This window comes from Leptodactylus fuscus, chromosome 1 (genome assembly GCF_031893055.1).
Source record: "Leptodactylus fuscus isolate aLepFus1 chromosome 1, aLepFus1.hap2, whole genome shotgun sequence".
NCBI lineage: Eukaryota > Metazoa > Chordata > Amphibia > Anura > Leptodactylidae > Leptodactylus > Leptodactylus fuscus.
The window spans coordinates 214,985,100-215,002,246 of record NC_134265.1 but is presented as its reverse complement, the minus strand read 5'-3'; the positions used below and the strand labels follow the sequence as shown (position 1 = coordinate 215,002,246).

The following is a 17,147-nucleotide window of genomic DNA, read 5'->3' as shown; positions in this document are numbered from 1 at the left end:
TGAGAAGACTACAATTGTCCAGGGATTTAACACAATTTTGTTTTTATCAGTTTTCCCTAATTAGCTGTTAACATTGTTAACTTTCATGTTGCCACAGAACAGAAAATGCTTGCTACTTTCAGTCCATGAAGCTTTAACATGGGGGCAAGAAAACAACAGCAAAACAGCTTTTCTGCAGATATAACTGCCATGCTGTTTTGTTGGCAGACGATTTTTTTTCTGCAATGTGTGTATGAGGTTAAATTAAAATTCCAATCACATTGCTGGGACTGAAAAACAACATTTTTGACAATTGCTTAAACAGACTTTTTCGCAACAGACTGAAAGTTCACTCCAATGTAAAATATGACGGACGCTTCCATGCTTCACGTTTGATTACTTTTCAGCTGTAAGAAAAAGTCCAGCTTTACAGAAAAAAAAAAAATGTTATGACCAGAAAATATAAAAGTTAAATAAGAAGTCTATAGGGTTGATTTGGGAAACTAAACCAAACCAACCACAGGTCCATTAGGAACTGGAATTTAGTATCCCAATAAACAAAACAAAAAACAGCTTTTACACGTAGCACTCGACTGCACAATTCTTCAGTGAAACTGGTGAGGTGCACCAGATGTGAACCAGGCCTTATTTGCAAACTGTATTTTCTGCAAACTGCCCATGCGCAAAAATCCTTAAAAAAATATTAGGATTTAACCACATCATCAGGACTGTGCCATTTTTCCTGGTTCAGGACCGAGCACTTTTTCGTACATGCAGTACGAGTTTGAATTTGCATTTTTTTTCATTTGTGTTATTCAAATAATTTTTGCATTTTTTCATTTGTATTGCTATCTTTCCAGGTGTTTTCTTTAGTAAGGCTTCGTTCCCACAGAGTAACGCGCTGCTCATTCTGACACGTAAACAAGTGTCAGAGTGAGGCGCTTCAAAACAGATCCCATTGACTTCAATGGGTGCCGTTTTACGCACGATACACATTGAAATCAATGGGAGGCTTTGTAATCCATTGATTTCAACGTGTAGCACGCGTAAGCTGGCATCCATTGAAGTCAATGGGATCTGTTTTGAAGCGCCTCACTCTGACATGTGTTTGTGTGTCAGAATGAGTGGCGCGTTACTCGGTGGGAACGGAGCCCAACAGCCAGCCCTCTGCTTATACACTGCACAACTTGGTCAACTGCTAAATTCCTTACACCCCTTCCTGCTGCTGCTAATTTTCAATTTTTCATTTTCTTTCATTCCCCATTTTTCATTTATAAAATTGGGAAATGAATTTTTTTTTTTTTTTTTTAAATATATATATTTTTTTAGAACTATGCTGCAATCTGAAGTACTAAACAATTCTTTATAATACTGCACTTCTGTTGCACCCTGCCTCTGGGGACAGTATTTTGTTATCATATGGTATTGTCCATATTCAGAAAACTTACGTGTGTTACAGATAAAATATCAATTTGTGATATTAACAGATCTATTTCTAGTACTGTTATTAACCAAGTGTCTGCTTTGACTTATAAGTGTTTCTTGTTGCAATTCTTTTGTGACGTGCAACTGAATATCAGCGTAGAAAGATGGCGCTTACATCCTGGACTACACCTCAAAACATGTGCAACAGTCAGATGAGAGAAAGAGGAACCTCAGACAGTTCAACCAATAGCAAGTTGACACATATACACAGGTCAACTCCTACATATAATGCTATATAACAATAATGGTGAGCCTTTTAGAGACAGAGTGCCTGAATTGCAACCCAAAACCCACTAATTTAATGTAAAGTACCAACACAGCAAATTAAACTTAATACTGTGCGGATAGACAATTGCAGACAATTATGGACCTGCAAAATACGGTCTTTATAGAGCTTTCAACGATGCAAACAACTTTGTACTGAAAGGTAAAAGTTTGCATTTGGCATAATTTTGAACAATTAAAGTTGACTATTTACATCTCACAGGATCTATTTTATAATGACTGTGCAATGTTATTACAGCCTGTACTAATATCACACCTGCTATAAAACAGATACTGTGATATAAAAAGAGAAAGGGGCCCCCACAAAGTACAATCTGTTCCATCTCAGGATGCCATCTCTGGCACGCGTGCCATAGTTTTGCCACCAAGGCCATATAAGATGATATTTGTAGTAAATAATGCGGAAGCTTTGTTCACCCTGACTTGAGTGCAGAGCGTAATTTCTTTGAGCGTGCTCCTTATCTATATACACAATTTAGAAACTGGCAACCAACCTGGATACTCATTAAAGGGGCTATATCAGCAAAATTATGCTGATAGAGCCCCACATATGCGTGAATACCCTTTAAAAATGCCATTCAGGCACCGCTAAAGTTATATTAAAACTACCTCCCCCCCGCCTGCTGTTTTAAAATAAAACTCTAAAAAAGAATGTGTTAAACTTATCTATCGTGCATGGTGGGCAGGCATTCAGGGTCCGATGTCATCTTTAGCCACGCCACCTCTTCCAGTGAAGTCTTCGGGTCCCATCTTCCTCCAGCGCTTGACTCCCGGGTGGCCGCTATAAACACCCGTCGCCCGCAAACTATCGTCCCGAGGGCCACAGTTGGCCCGCGGGCATGAGACCCCTGATCTACATGGTTAATAGCCACAATCAGTGCTTGCTGTGATCATTTGTGGTTGTACCCAACATTAAGATGTACTATTAAATTAAATGTTGGGAAAATTTAAAGAGGTTGTCAGGTTTTCCAAAAATAGGAGAATATTTTACTTCAGTAGTCCCATAAAATGAATGTTGTAGTGAACTGCATTTCTGACTAAGCACTCCATCCAAACTGAGGTAAAACATCCCAAAAAACATGATTGGAGGGGGGTCTCAGTACCCCTCCAACCAGCAAGTTATCTCCTGCCCTGTGGTAACTTGTGACTGGACAACTCTTGTAATGTAAAATAGAAATCTGAGAGCCAACAGTCAGCACACTATGCATGATATGAATGCATTGGTTCTCAATATCAATATCTCAATATTGGCAGCTGTGACCTGTAGGGCTCACAGCTGCCAAAATACAACAGATCACTTACTGATAAACACATCATGAAAGAGGGCCATCGTTCTGCATACAATTGCATGCTTTCAGTTAGAAAAAACTGCAGTTAGTATTAACCCCTTCCTGCTCTTCTCTGTAGTATTACATCAGGCTGAGCATTTACTTAATGCCGTAATTGTACGGCATTGTACTGCTGTGTCTGCAGCATTAACCTCCTCCACTCACCTGTGTTACAAAGCAGAGGCCCGAAACTAGTCTTAGGAGTCGGAAGATACTCTGGCTATGGCGTATTAGCCCCCTGTATGCCATGACTAATAGCGATCACAGTATGCATATTTATTTATTTAACCACTTCCGGACCGCCCATAGACTATATACATCCAGAAGGTGGTTGCCTAGTTCTGCCAGGACGTACCTGTACGTCCAGCAGAACTTGCTCTACTGCGCCTCCCATCGTACTGAGCTCCGAAGTCCCGCTGTCAGTAGACAGTGGAGACCTCAGAGGTTCACCCAGGGACCACTTTGTGTGGTCTCCAGGTATGTGATCCCTGTGACACACCGTCACAGCGATCACAAAGACAGTCGGCACATCAGCAGATTGCTCCGCTGTGCCTCCACCCCCTCCTATACTTTGCTATGAGGTCCCGCTGTCTATTGACAGTGGAAACCTGATAGCTTTGCCCAGAGACCAGCCTGTGTGGTTTCTGGGCATACGATCGCTGTGACAGGCTGTCACAGCGATCACATCGTACTGAGCTCTGAAGTCCCGCTGTCAGTAGACAGTGGAGACCTCAGAGGTTCACCCAGGGACCACTCTGTGTGGTCTCCAGGTATGTGATCCCTGTGACACACCGTCACAGCGATCACAAAGACAGTCGGCACATCAGCAGATTGCTCCGCTGTGCCTCCACCCCCTCCTATACTTTGCTATGAGGTCCCGCTGTCTATTGACAGTGGAAACCTGATAGCTTTGCCCAGAGACCAGCCTGTGTGGTTTCTGGGCATACGATCGCTGTGACAGGCTGTCACAGCGATCACATCGTATGGTGCATGAGTAGATTACGCTCCTCTGCACCTCCCCCTCCTTCTCTCCACCCCCTTGCACATAGCTCCGAAGTCTCCACTGTCAATAGACAGCGGAGACCTCAGAGATTATCCCGGAGACCAGCCTTTGTGGGTGTGTGATCGCTGTGACAGCCAGTCACAGCGATCACAAGGAAGTTTGTCATAGTGACAAACTTCATTGGCTGAACACTAATCTCCCTCTCCTTCAGCTTATCAGAGAGGGAGATCAGCACTTCTGCCTCCACCCCCAGCAATGCTCCGTGGTCAGCTGTCAGAAGACAGCTATGATCACAGAGTTTTGCCCAGAGACCACCCTGATAGGACATAGTGGTCTCTGGGGCATGTGAGCACTGTGACAGCCTGCCACACTGCTCACATAAAGTTTACTTAGTAAGTAAAAGTATAAAAAGTTGATACCAATCTCCCTCTCCTCAGATCCTGACAGAGAGGAAGATTGGTAAATAAAAATCACTACACATACACACACTCCCCCCACCCTTCAGTGCCCCCCCCACTCTACTCTATCTATCTATCTATCTATCTATCCCATATCTATCTGTCTGTCTATCTATCCTCTTTTATCTATCTTTCTATTTTATACATAAATTCATATTTTTTGTGACCCATAAATAAAAATTATTATTATGCTTTGAGGATAAGGCCCCATGGGCGTTAACGCATTGCGGTTCTTTCCTCAGCAATTTGAAGAGAAAGATTACAGAGTTTTCTTCTGCGGTCTTTCTCTTCCCATTACAACTACGGGAAAGTCGCCGGCGTTTCCGTAGATATAATTCACATGCTGCGACTTCCAAAACCGCAACGGTTTTGCAAATCGCAGCGTGTCCGCGCTGCGATCTTTTCCGCAAAGTGGGCATGGGATTCACATGAATTCCATCCACTTTGTCAGCACTGTACAACGCCGCGATTTTTCCCATAGCGTCTCCGCTGCGGGCAAATAGCGGTGTTTTCGGCCCGTAGGGCCTTAGGATGCAGAAACGCAGCGGTTTGCACACCATTCATTGCAGGCTCTGCTGTAGGCCCAAATAATGGAGAAAATACTCAAATGTGGTATTAATACAAACAGCAGAAATAAGAAAATATATTTTAGAATCTATATATTTATTACATTTTTTTTTTGAGGCTATCATGTGTATAAATGTAGAAAAAGCATTTTTTTACACATTTTTTACCCTTTTCCCTCTGCTTTTTTCTAAAAAGATTAAATTTATCACTTATTTTGTTATAAAACTTGAAAGCCCATTATGTTCCGAGAAAAAAGAGACCAAATACATATAGGTTGGCAAAGTAATAGAAAAAGAATTTGCAGTTAAACTGGAACATGGCTAAAACCTGAAAATGTGCCTGGTCTGGAAGGGGGGTAAAGGATCTGGTATGGAAGTGGTTAAAAAACAAAACAAAACACGAGAACCAAAAACTTGTTAGGTATCCCAATGTGCATATAAGCCCCCACCATCCAGAATTAACATAAAATTAAAAATAAATAAATACGTCAATGCATTGCCATAATCGTAATGAATTTTTGATTTGTTTTTTACACGGAGCCCAAAAATTTTTAATAAAAGCTAATCCAAACATTATGTATATGTACTCATAGAAAAGGAAAATATGAAAAAAGTCACCAAACTACCCTGCTTTCTTGAGGGTTTAAATAAAAAAAAATAATTTCTTAAAAACAATTGCTTTAAGGAAAACTACAAAACAGAAATTTGTCACTTACACTTTTCAGGGGTGTTTTCCAAAGAAGATCCTTCAGCACCAGATTCTCCAGCATTTTCCTTATTGCTGTCGCAACTTGCTTCTGCTTTGGGTGGACTCTAAAAGTAAAGAAAAGACCAGAAGTGTACCTCTAATTTTCCAGAAATGAACAGGTGAAAATAACAATCTTTGAAATGTATTTTCTCTTTTATGCTCTTAACTGTACTATTATTTCACGCTGAGCATATAGTTCGTTACAAAGCCAAGAGCCAGGAATAACTGTTAGGGTAAGTTCACATGGAGTATTTTGGTCAGGATTTTGAGGCCGTATACGCCTCAAAATCCTGGCCAAAAAGGCAGTCAGGTCTTTTTTCCAGGAGCCGGTTTGTTCCGACTCCCAGAAAAAGAAGAGAGATGCTCATTCTTCAGGCTGTTTCGCCTCACGATTCAGCCTGAAGACACACCCTCCTCCGGAGTAGGCCCATTCATTGGGCCTAATCCAGAGCGGAGAGCTTGACTGGATGCTGATGCAGTGCACCGGCTTTCAGCCGTGGCTACCCGTATTTTGGTCCAGAACCTGAGGTGGCCTCCGCCTCAGGTTACAGACCACAAAACTCTGTCTGAACTTACCCTTAGAATCAGAAAATACAGAATCCAGAAGCTTAACGCTTCAAATGCCAAGTGTTGCAATGTCAGCCAGGAAGCAGGTTAACAGCCTCCTGCCTGCCTATACCTATTGCACATAGGGATACTGTGTGTGATGTACTGCAAATACATAAATAAAAATTAAATGTATTTCAGTCACCTAGTCTCCTCCAAAAATAGCAATAAAAAGTGACACATGCCAAATATTGGTACCAAAAAAAACAACTTATCCTATCAATAAAAAGCACTGACATAGCTCTGTCAATAAAAATGTAAACGAAAAAAAAATAAATATATGGTGATGCCAGGAAAATTATTCATTTTTAAAAGAAATTACGTTTCATTTATTGAAAGTGGTAAAATGTAACAAAACAGTAATAGAATTGTAGGGGTTTTTTTTGCACCTCACAAACGTTTGTACAAGCTAATCAAAACAAAATATGCACCACAAAATGTTGCATGAAATGAAATGTCGCACAAAATGAAAGCACAATTTGTGACACAAAGAGTAAGACTTCATATAGCTTTATCAAAGGCAGATATGAAAAATATTAAAACAGTTGCTGAGAATGAACGTTCAAACTACTCACTGTCCTTAAGGGGTTAAATAACTTTTTGTCTCCATTTTTCACTCATTTATTCTCTACGTATTAGTCTATAAAGAGGAGAGAGAGAAGGGAAGAGGAAGCTGCTACAAAAGACACTCAAATAATTGCTGCTCCTACACTCTACTACTCTGTGCTCTTTTAAGGGTCCGTTCACACAGAGGAAAATGGTGAGGAATTTGGTGTGGAATTTCAGCGTCTGAAAAAAGCGCCTCCCATTGACTTCAATGAGTTCCTTTTTATGCTAGCAGAAAAAGGAACCCATTGAAGTCAATGGGAGGCTTATTTTCAGCGCTGAAATTCCACACCAAATTCCTCACCATTTTCCTCTGTGTGAACGGACCCTTAAAATGGGCTACGTGTAAATGGGCTAGTTCACATGTAAAAACCACAGGCGGGGTTTTCCCCTCCCCTAAAAGTGCCGGTCGCGTTTTTCGCAAAAAAAAAAAAAAAAAAAAACACACCAAAAACGAGTTTTTCGCCTCCCATTTACTTCTGTTGCTTTCCTCAGGTGGAATCCGCCTGAAGAAAGGTCATGTCGCTACTCTTTTCTGCTAGCAGCAAAAAACTGCTAGCAGAAAAACGAAAGCCCCAGTTCTCCATAGAACACCATTGTATGTAGGCAGATTTTGAGGCGAAATGAATGAGAATGAGGTAGTAAATAAATTAATTAGCCGGCAGGGATCTGCTTTACTGAATCTATGGCTTTGTTTACCAACAGGGCAAAGTACCCCAATATAAAGAAGGGTTTAGAACAGGGGTCTCAAACTTGCGGCCCCCGCGCAGCTCCCTGCATGCCCCGCTATAGTCATCTTTCGGCCGACACACTAAGACACGCCTCCAATAGTCACGTGACATCTGACGTCACACACAGGTCCTTGAGTCTTAAACTTCAGCAGTACTAGCTTTCCACTGATCACCCATCGCTTTTATTGCTGTTATAAGAGCGGGGGAGTGATCGGAGGAAAGTTTAAGTAAAACAGTTAAACTTTCCTCCGATCACTCCCCCGCTCTTATAACAGCAATAAAAGCTGACGTCAGACGTCACGTGACTATTGGAGGCGTGTCTTAGTGTGTCGGCCGAAAGATGAAGAGATGTAGTACTGAGAGGAATGTGAGATGGAGTGTGCGTGTGTCTGTGTCAGTAACCTAGGGGCAGAGATGGAGGGGGAAACATGAAACTGGGGTCACAGATGGAAGGGGGAGCATGAAAATGGGGGCAGATGAAGGGGGTATCTGAAATTGGGACAGATTGAGGGGAATATGAAACTGGGGCAGATGGATGGGGCACATGAAACTGGGGAAGATGGAGGGGGGACATAAAATGGGGCAAATGAAGGGGGATATCAAACTGGGGAGAAATGGTGGGGGGAGATGAAACTGAGGGTAGATGAAGGGGGGCACTTAAACTGGGGACAACTGGAGGGGGCATTAAACCGTGGGAGTAGCTGGAGGGGGACCTGTCTGCCTCTAGTTGTCCACAGTTTATTGTCACTGTCCACCTACCCCTACAGTTTAATGTCTGCTTCTAGCCTCCTGAGCTTAATGTCCCCCTCTAGTTGCCCCCAGTTTAATGTCCAACTTCAGCTGCCATTAATTTATTGCCCCCTCCAACTACCCCCACTGTTTTATGTCCCCCTCCAGCTGCCCCAGTTTCATGTCCCCTCTAGTTTCCCCCAGTTTAAACTGGGGCACCAGGAGAGGGACCTAATACTGTGGGGCAGTTGGAAGGGAACATTATAATGTGGTGACATATAGTGTACGGGTGACTGTAGGAGGGTGATACTGTGTGGGGGCACATGAAAAATAAATAAGAATGGGTGGAGTCATCATTAAATTGGACGGAGCTAAATTTGCTGCGGCGAGCATAGCTTGTGGAAAACCTGATGCGGCCCAGCCTCACCCAGACTCTACCTCCAGCGGCCCCCGTATAAATTGAGTTTGAGACCCCTGGTTTAGATAACATATAAGCTTATACAAATGTGTTTGTTAGACTATAAGATGCACCCATCATTTAGATAAACAAAAAAAGAATATCTAAGTGTAACTAAACTTCAACAATACCATTGTTTATGTATGCTGCTGTCATCCGTCATAGGATGACCCTGTGTATGATCATAATAATGGATACAGCCCCCTCCGTATATGTAGATTTGTCCATTGATTCTAATGTAAACATCATGAGGGACACGGTCTTCTGTCAAGTCTGTTTACTTTTATAGTGGAAGTAAAAGTGCTGCATGCTATTTTTTTTCTTTCGTCAGCAAAGTAAATAAAACATGATGGCAGAAAGCTTCCGTCATGTTTTTTTTTAACACAACAAAGGAGCCCCATATCTGGATCTTCTATTTAATGTCTGCTGCTCTTAGCCTATGATAGATGAGGGCAATGGACGTTAACCACCAGTTAATAACCACCTTCTGTTCTACATATTTGTGCACAACGGTACTGCCTTCTTGGCAAAGAAATGATGGCATGGGACTCTCCACCTTTGCTCAGTCCAGCACTTGGAAAGGAAGGGAATGCAGCTCCAGCAAATTGGACTGGAGCACATTCATTTTCTGCACCATTGGATGAGTGCACGCATACTGTTGTCTCTTTGAAATCACTTCACTGATTGATTGCTGATACAATGACTAGGAGGAGCAGGAGCATCAGGGCCAGCAGATTATGGGAAGGACACACAGCTTCCTTCGACTGAAGTGGTGGAGCTCTGATTGCCTGAAATGAGGTGATGCAGCAGTTGCTACGACAGGCTGGACCATCACATTGGAGCCTTACTTCTCCCAGGCCACTTTATGGTGACTCTGTATATGTTGAGGCAGGGCTGTGGTGCCAATATTGTCAACATGGCCACGCTTCACCTTCTGTCCACAAATTGGCCATGTTCAACTTTCCCAGCGGTATAACTGCCTCATCGCCGAGTAGGTGATTTTACCCCCAACACATTCAATACACTGACTGACTGCTATCGTCAGTGCCTACGTGAGCCCCTGCACCACTGCTTTCCGGGCAGGTAGGCTCCTGCAAAACCTACTTGCCCGCCTACTGCAGGAAGTGGCGGAAGTCTCTTCCAGATCCTGTGAAGTGGGTGGTCTACCTCGGGCACGTGTGGCTCCTGACCTCCCACTGCTCCCAACCTGCTAACTCCCGGCCACGCTACCAACTTGCTGGCTTCCTCCTCAGCCCAGGTATAGATCATTAGCTCATTACTGGCCCAGAAAAGGCAGCAGCTCTTGCATTGTAGAGCAGTTCCATGAGGTGAAAGGAGGTGCAAGGTTCTGTCCTGTAAACTCGGGTCTGGTGAGACTATATTGTGCCTGTTTTGTTCGTGTGGCTAGAAGTAAGCCACACATATAGTTAGGTTAAAAGTTCTGTTTAGCTAGTGGCTCAGACAAGCAGGTATTTATTTTGATTTTGCCTGACGTTAAGGCTGTATTTTGTTTTGCTCATTTTGTGCCTGAAGTCAAGGTTTATTTATTTTCCTGTTTTTTTGTTTTGTTTTTTTTTCCTCAATAAACCAGTCTTTACTGTTTGGGTCTGCACCACTGCTTTTACAGAGCTAACTTCTCCACAGCATAGAGTACTTCTCTGGCTAAGGGAACAGCAAAGGACAGAGGCAGGAAGAGGACAGGTGAGGGCACAGGGCTTGCTCCCGGGCCATGCCAACTAAGGATTATGTCTGACGAACCCACTGACTCTTGGTTGTGGGTATCTGGTGATACTTGGGATGAAGTGGATGACCGAGTCACCCATTCTAGAACCGATGGGTTGCTGGTCAAGACACAAGACATAACCACTGGCTAACACTGGAAGCTCAAGCCTCTGGAAGTGACCCCTGCTTCAAAACCCCCTTAATCTGCCGCGACCTGTGTCCCTTCTCCTATGCAGGGCCTGTCACTTCTCTGTCTGACATACTGTTAGATCAAACACAGAAATGAACAGATAACTGCAGAGTTTTGGTTTATTTCTCCCACTTTTCCTTGCGCCTGCTGATGTCTCTTCCTGCACCAACTATAAAGGAAAATTTCTGAAAACAAGATGGCAGAGAGTTGGCCGGCTGCTGATTGGCTGCACGTATGGCATTGTGTGTGATCCCGTGTTCAGAGTTCCTTGTCCTATGTCCTAACATGTGCAGCTGCCATTTTAGGAACAAAATGCAATTCGTTAGAATGAGTGAGGAAATCCAGATTCTATGCAAATCAAATTTTTTCCTGAAATTTGGAACGAATTCCACGTTGTCAGCTTCAATTTGCTGAAATCTAACTATGAGTATTCAAATGGTTGAAGTAGTTGGGCGTTCCTCACCACTCAGTGTCATCACTGGGCAGTAGGCAATGCCACCTCTCACAGTACAGTGCTATAGATGCTGCTGTAAGGAAGGACGATCCTGACTGACTGTCAGAACCGCCCTTCTGACGGTGAAGAGCTACAGTATGTTTTAGATATAGAGCTGCCATTATTAAACCAACAAAAGCGTGTTTGTTATGAAAGATGAGAATCTCTTTCAAATATGTCTCCAAGTTCTAAAATTATTAGAGATTTCACCGGTGATCTCACATACGTCACTGGTTCCATTCCTGATGGGTGATTTGCTTAGGGGTCACAAGCAGCGCTGGATCAGATAGTGGATGTGGATACCGGGGAGCCATGGACAAGAGAGAACGATGATATATTTTTTAAATGTTTCAACTTCCCCAGCCTCCTCCCCAACTTCTGAAATTCCTTCACAACCCCTTTAAGTTGTTCTCCTTAAGGTTATCTTCAATGATTACATTATATGTTTTCCTGACTGAATGCCTACACACATAGATCTGTGGCACAGGATTCTCCTATTGCTTCATTGTTGCAGAGTGCTAAAACAGCACTAGAGTGTCTTAATAATAATCTTTTCTACTGCCAACATATTCCGCAGCACTTTACAAGTCAGAGGATACAAGAATAGACAGTACTTGACATTACAATGTGACAAAAAAAAAAAAAAACTACATAAACATGGAAAGCATACAATTTATTAGTCTTGCTATCCCCTCCCCTCTTCCTATAATACTACAGTACATCTGGCTGGGAAGTGGGGAAGAAAACTAATGTTTAATAAGATTCATTACAAAAATTTCTCATTTTCATCTGTAATATTCATTCATGCAAAATTATTTACAGCTATAGTAACACCCTATAATTAACACTTTCACTGCCATTTTGCGATATTTTGCACCTCCTGGTAAGCCAGGACAATTTTCACACTTTTGAGATGTACAAATAAAACCTAAATTGCAACACTGATACAAAAAAACCCCCTCCGTATCTATATTTTCTGAAAGTAGATACCTGCAGCATTCAATCAAATCAGCACTGATGCAATAACAATAAAGCTTAACATTTATTTATAAACCCCTAAAAATGCTGTCAGCATATATAAAAATATCCAAAACAAATCTGCCACTAGGCAAAACTCACAAATGATCCCAATGATTCAGTTGGGGACAAGGATGTCACACAAACTATAGAATACATTTTATTAACTGTTTCTTGGTGGTTTAAAAACCACCCCAGCAATTCTGGTATTGCTTTTTAACTTAGAATTTTTTTTCCACCCAGCGTAGCGTATAAGTAACGGGTGACCTTTATTCTGCGGGTCAATATGATTATGGCAATATCTCATTTATATTGTTTTTTTAAGCGTTACTAGTTTTGCAGAACAAAAAACTATTTGAAGAATTTTTTATTTTTTTTGCATCGCCATCTTCTGAGATGTGTAGCATTTTTTTTTTTCCGGTTGAGGACTTATTTTTTGCGGGACGATCTGTGCTTTTTATTGGTACTGTTTTGGAGTACGTGTGACTTTTTGATCACTTTTTATAGCATTTTAATGAGAGAAGGCAAAAAAAAAAAAAAAATCATTTCTTTGCTTGATTAACCCCTTCCCGACATCCGCCGTAATAGTACGGCGCATGTCGGGTGTGTAACTATGGCGATTGCCCGGGAGCCAGGCGGCCGCCATGGCCGCCGGGTGTCTACTGCTTTAAGCAGTAGACAACTGGCTCTAATGTCTCTGATCGGTCCCCGGATTAACCCCTCCGGCACCACGGTCAAAGGCGCTGTAGGCGGCATTTTCCCGGCGCCGCCACTTTGCTGGTGATCGCCGGCTCCTGGAGCATGCTCCAGGGCCGACGTCACGTTGCCATGACAGCCGGAAGCCTTTACAAGGCTCCCTGGCTGGTCTGCAATCTCTTTCTTTTGCAGGCTGGTCTATGCAGCCTGCAAAAGAAAGGATGATTTTTTGCAATGCATTAGCATTGTAATGCATTGCATTAGTGATCAGACCCAAAAAATTATTTAAAAAAAAAAGAAAATATATATAAAAAGTATTACAAATTCAAATCACCCCCTTTCCCTATAACCAGGGCCGCCATCAGAAATTTAGGGGCCCCGTACAGCCTATGTGTCTGCCCCCCCCCCCCCCCCGCCATTTTAAAACTACTTTATTTTGCAACATACCAATTATGTATTAAATTTCCCTTTATTTAGCAGCATTACAAGGCTTAATCAGATTCTATTTGCACGTAAAATCTGCTACGTGTGAAAGCACCTGTAGAGAGCCAACACCATTTATAAGTCCTCTTAATAAATCCTCAGGATTTTTTCACATTGCGTTTTTGGCCTCCCTTGCCGGGATACGTTGGTAACCAGTCAGAATCAGCTGTCAACTTATCCCTGCACGAAGAACTGGCCATTAAAAAAAGGGGGGGCCTGCAGTTCTCCGTGCAAGGATAAGTGGGTAGCTGATTGTGACTGGTTACCAACGTATACCGGCAAGTGAGGCCAAAAATGCAATGTGAACACTCCTTTAACCTTTTCGCTGCCAAGGGTCTCTGGAAATTTTGCACCTCCAGTAGCCAGAGCAATTTTCACAGTTTTGAGATGAACAAATCAAACCTAAATTGCAACATTAAAAAAGCATCCAACCCCCCCCCCCCCCCGCCCCATACCTATATATTTTCTTAAAGTACACACCTACAGCATTGTCAGAATGCCACTTGGTACTGTATACGAACAGGCACCTTCATGCAATTTTGATTTAAAGTGAATTTTTATGAAAAAATGCAAATAAATGTATATTAGTTGTTAAAAGCGGAAACCAAACAAAAAATTAAATGCACCAAACCTCCTAAAAAATAAGAGTTCAACATGTGCAGAGTTCATTCATATCACTATGGCCTACACCCGCATGCACGTGTCTTCAGAAAATCGCTAGAACTGGAAGGAACAAAAATCTGCTTTGAAGCTGGAAATGTTAAAAAAGTATCATCCTATCAAATGTAGGTATTACACACCATGAAAAGTAAGTGAACCCCTAAACCCTATATATTTTTTGAAAGTAGACAACCTGAAGATTACAAATATCTTAATGGGTCATCGATAGCCACATCCACCTTCATGCAACTTTGCGACCAACACAAATAATTTTTTGAAAAAATACGCTAAAACACATATTTGCACCTAAAACTCATGTTCAATCTCACATTCATACACAAAATACTTTTAAAATAATAGCTTATGGTGTATACAATGTGTAACTATACTATATGTACTGCAAACATCAACTACAACAAGAGCTCAGACTCCCTAAAACACGAATACAGAAGACAAGCAGGATTTTGCTGTTGTTCACTAATATGTTAAAAAGTTATACTGCACCTACCAAACGGTGACTGTGATACCAAAATCTAACTTTTTTCAGAGTACACAGCATACCGTATATAAAAACACAATTTAATAGTTCATATATACAACCACCTTCATTCAACTTTGCGGCAAACAGAGATTGCTAGCAAAAATTGCGCAAAAATTCAAATTTGCCACTAAAGTGCGGCTCAAGCAATCCCTTTCTGCAAACATAATGTACTGTACATAAAACTGCAATATGTGAGGAGTTCATAAATACCACAGATGAATATATTTACAGGGGCGGGTGTTAAAGAATCGCCAAAAATCGCAGAAATGCGCCATCCCATTTTGCACATGCAAATTAAATAGGACTTTACATAAAAATGTTATTTTCCATCCCCCTATAAAAATTTTAGCAATCTATACGTTCATCTCTAGTGATAATCGTTATTACTATTATTTTAGCGTGTAACGGATATCGCTAGAGACGCATTTTACTGTAGAAAGCTCAGGTATAGACAGGACAGGGATTGGGTGAAATGTAAACTTTATTTGCGACTTTATGTATATGTTGTGTAAGTGTTTGGTGCGACACTTTTTTTTTTGGCGCTGCGACCTGGACAATGGTAAATGCCTGGGTCACAGCGCCAATAAACTTCCTGGTTATGTTCAAGGGGTATAATAATACCCCACTAGTAAAGCTCAGGGGGGAATTAGATTATACCTGTATGTGACAATCAGAGACAAATGTATAGTATGTTCTCTGATTGGCAGGAGAAGGGTTAATAGGGACAATAGAGTCCCTGCCACCCCCCTCCTACTGTCACATACAGTGTATGTACAGAGTCTGATTGTTTCTCTGTCTCTCTCTCTCTTCTGAACTGCTCCTGTCCCTCTTCCTTTCCTGTTAAAGTTTGCAAATTGCTTGCTTAAACAGGAGGGGGGGGGACGACACTTTGGAGCTCTATATCTTTGGACTGCATCAACATATCTTGATGCTTGCAATTGCATTTTAAAGAGGAGAATCCCATCTTTAAAATGATACCAGGAACTTGATGATTATACTTACGGTTTTGGAGCGATTCACTGTTGAAACACTGTCGGGAATTGAGATCTGCAGTTGGATCTCAATGACAAATAGTGTTTTCAACAGTGAATCGCTCCAAGACTGTAAGCATAATCATCAAGTCCCTAGTATCATTTTAAAGATGAGATTCTCTTCTTTAAAATGCATTTTAAAGCATCAAGATATGTTGATGCAGTCCAGAGATATCGGCATTAGTAGGGAGGACGTAGTAACTACGTCCTCAGCTACTGAACTGCCACCTTGGGAGCACGTATAGCTACTTGCCTGGCAGTGAAAGGGTTAAAGTGAAAGTCCCACCCCCAAACAGGCTGCTATGCTAGTAGCATAGCGGCCTACATCATTATTAATACAAAGCACACATACCTTTGGAGGTATTGTGTGCTTTGTAGTTCTCCAGCTAAAAATTTATATATTATTGACCCAGTTCCCTCTCCGCAGTGCCGCACACCCGATGCCCCAACAATCCCCCCCCCCTTCTAACATCTTTCCACTGCCCCCTGTACCCATACCTCTCAACTTTTTGAAGAACCGAAAGAGGGACAAAATCTGCGGCGCACTCTGCGCGTTGCGGCAAATTTAGCCCCACCCTTTTTTATGTTGACTCCGCCCATTCTCATTAATTTTTCGTGTGCCCGCACACAGTATAATCCCCCTACAGTCACTCGTAAATTATATGCCCCCCCTCTATCTCTCCCCCAGCTTCATATACACCCTTCATCTGCCCCCAGTTTCATGTCCCCCCATCTCTGCCCCCAGATTCACGTCCCCCCTCCATCTCTGCCCCCAGTTTCACGTCCCCCCTCCATCTCTGCCCCCAGTTTCACGTCCCCCCTCCATCTCTGCCCCCAGTTTCACGTCCCCCCTCCATCTCTGCCCCCAGTTTCACGTCCCCCCTCCATCTCTGCCCCCAGTTTCACGTCCCCCCTCCATCTCTGCCCCCAGTTTCACGTCCCCCCTCCATCTCTGCCCCCAGTTTCACGTCCCCCCTCCATCTCTGCCCCCAGTTTCACGTCCCCCCTCCATCTCTGCCCCCAGTTTCACGTCCCCCCTCCATCTCTGCCCCCAGTTTCACGTCCCCCCTCCATCTCTGCCCCCAGTTTCATGTCCCCCCTCCATCTCTGCCCCCAGTTTCATGTCCCCCCTCCATCTCTGCCCCCAGTTTCATGTCCCCTTCTCCATCTCTGCCCCCAGATTCATGTCCCCTCCATCTCTTCCCCCAGATTCATGTCCCTCCATCTCTGCCCCCAGTGTCATGCCATCCTCTCCATCTCTGCCCCCAGTGTCATGCTGTCCTCTCCATCTCTGCCCCCAGTGTCATGCCGTCCTCTCCTTCATCTGCCCCCG

The 17,147-nt window shown here is 42.8% G+C and overlaps 1 protein-coding gene across 2 annotated transcripts in view; it reads right to left on the bottom strand.

Annotated features, from left to right (window-relative positions):
• Positions 1-17,147, bottom strand: part of RANBP3 (RAN binding protein 3) — a 126,290-nt gene that overhangs the window by 45,223 nt on the left and 63,920 nt on the right. For both annotated transcript variants that reach the window (XM_075283490.1, XM_075283496.1), the window contains exon 11: positions 5,821-5,917. In XM_075283490.1, coding sequence (XP_075139591.1) covers positions 5,821-5,917 — 97 coding nt within the window. The remainder of the gene's footprint in view (positions 1-5,820; positions 5,918-17,147) is intronic.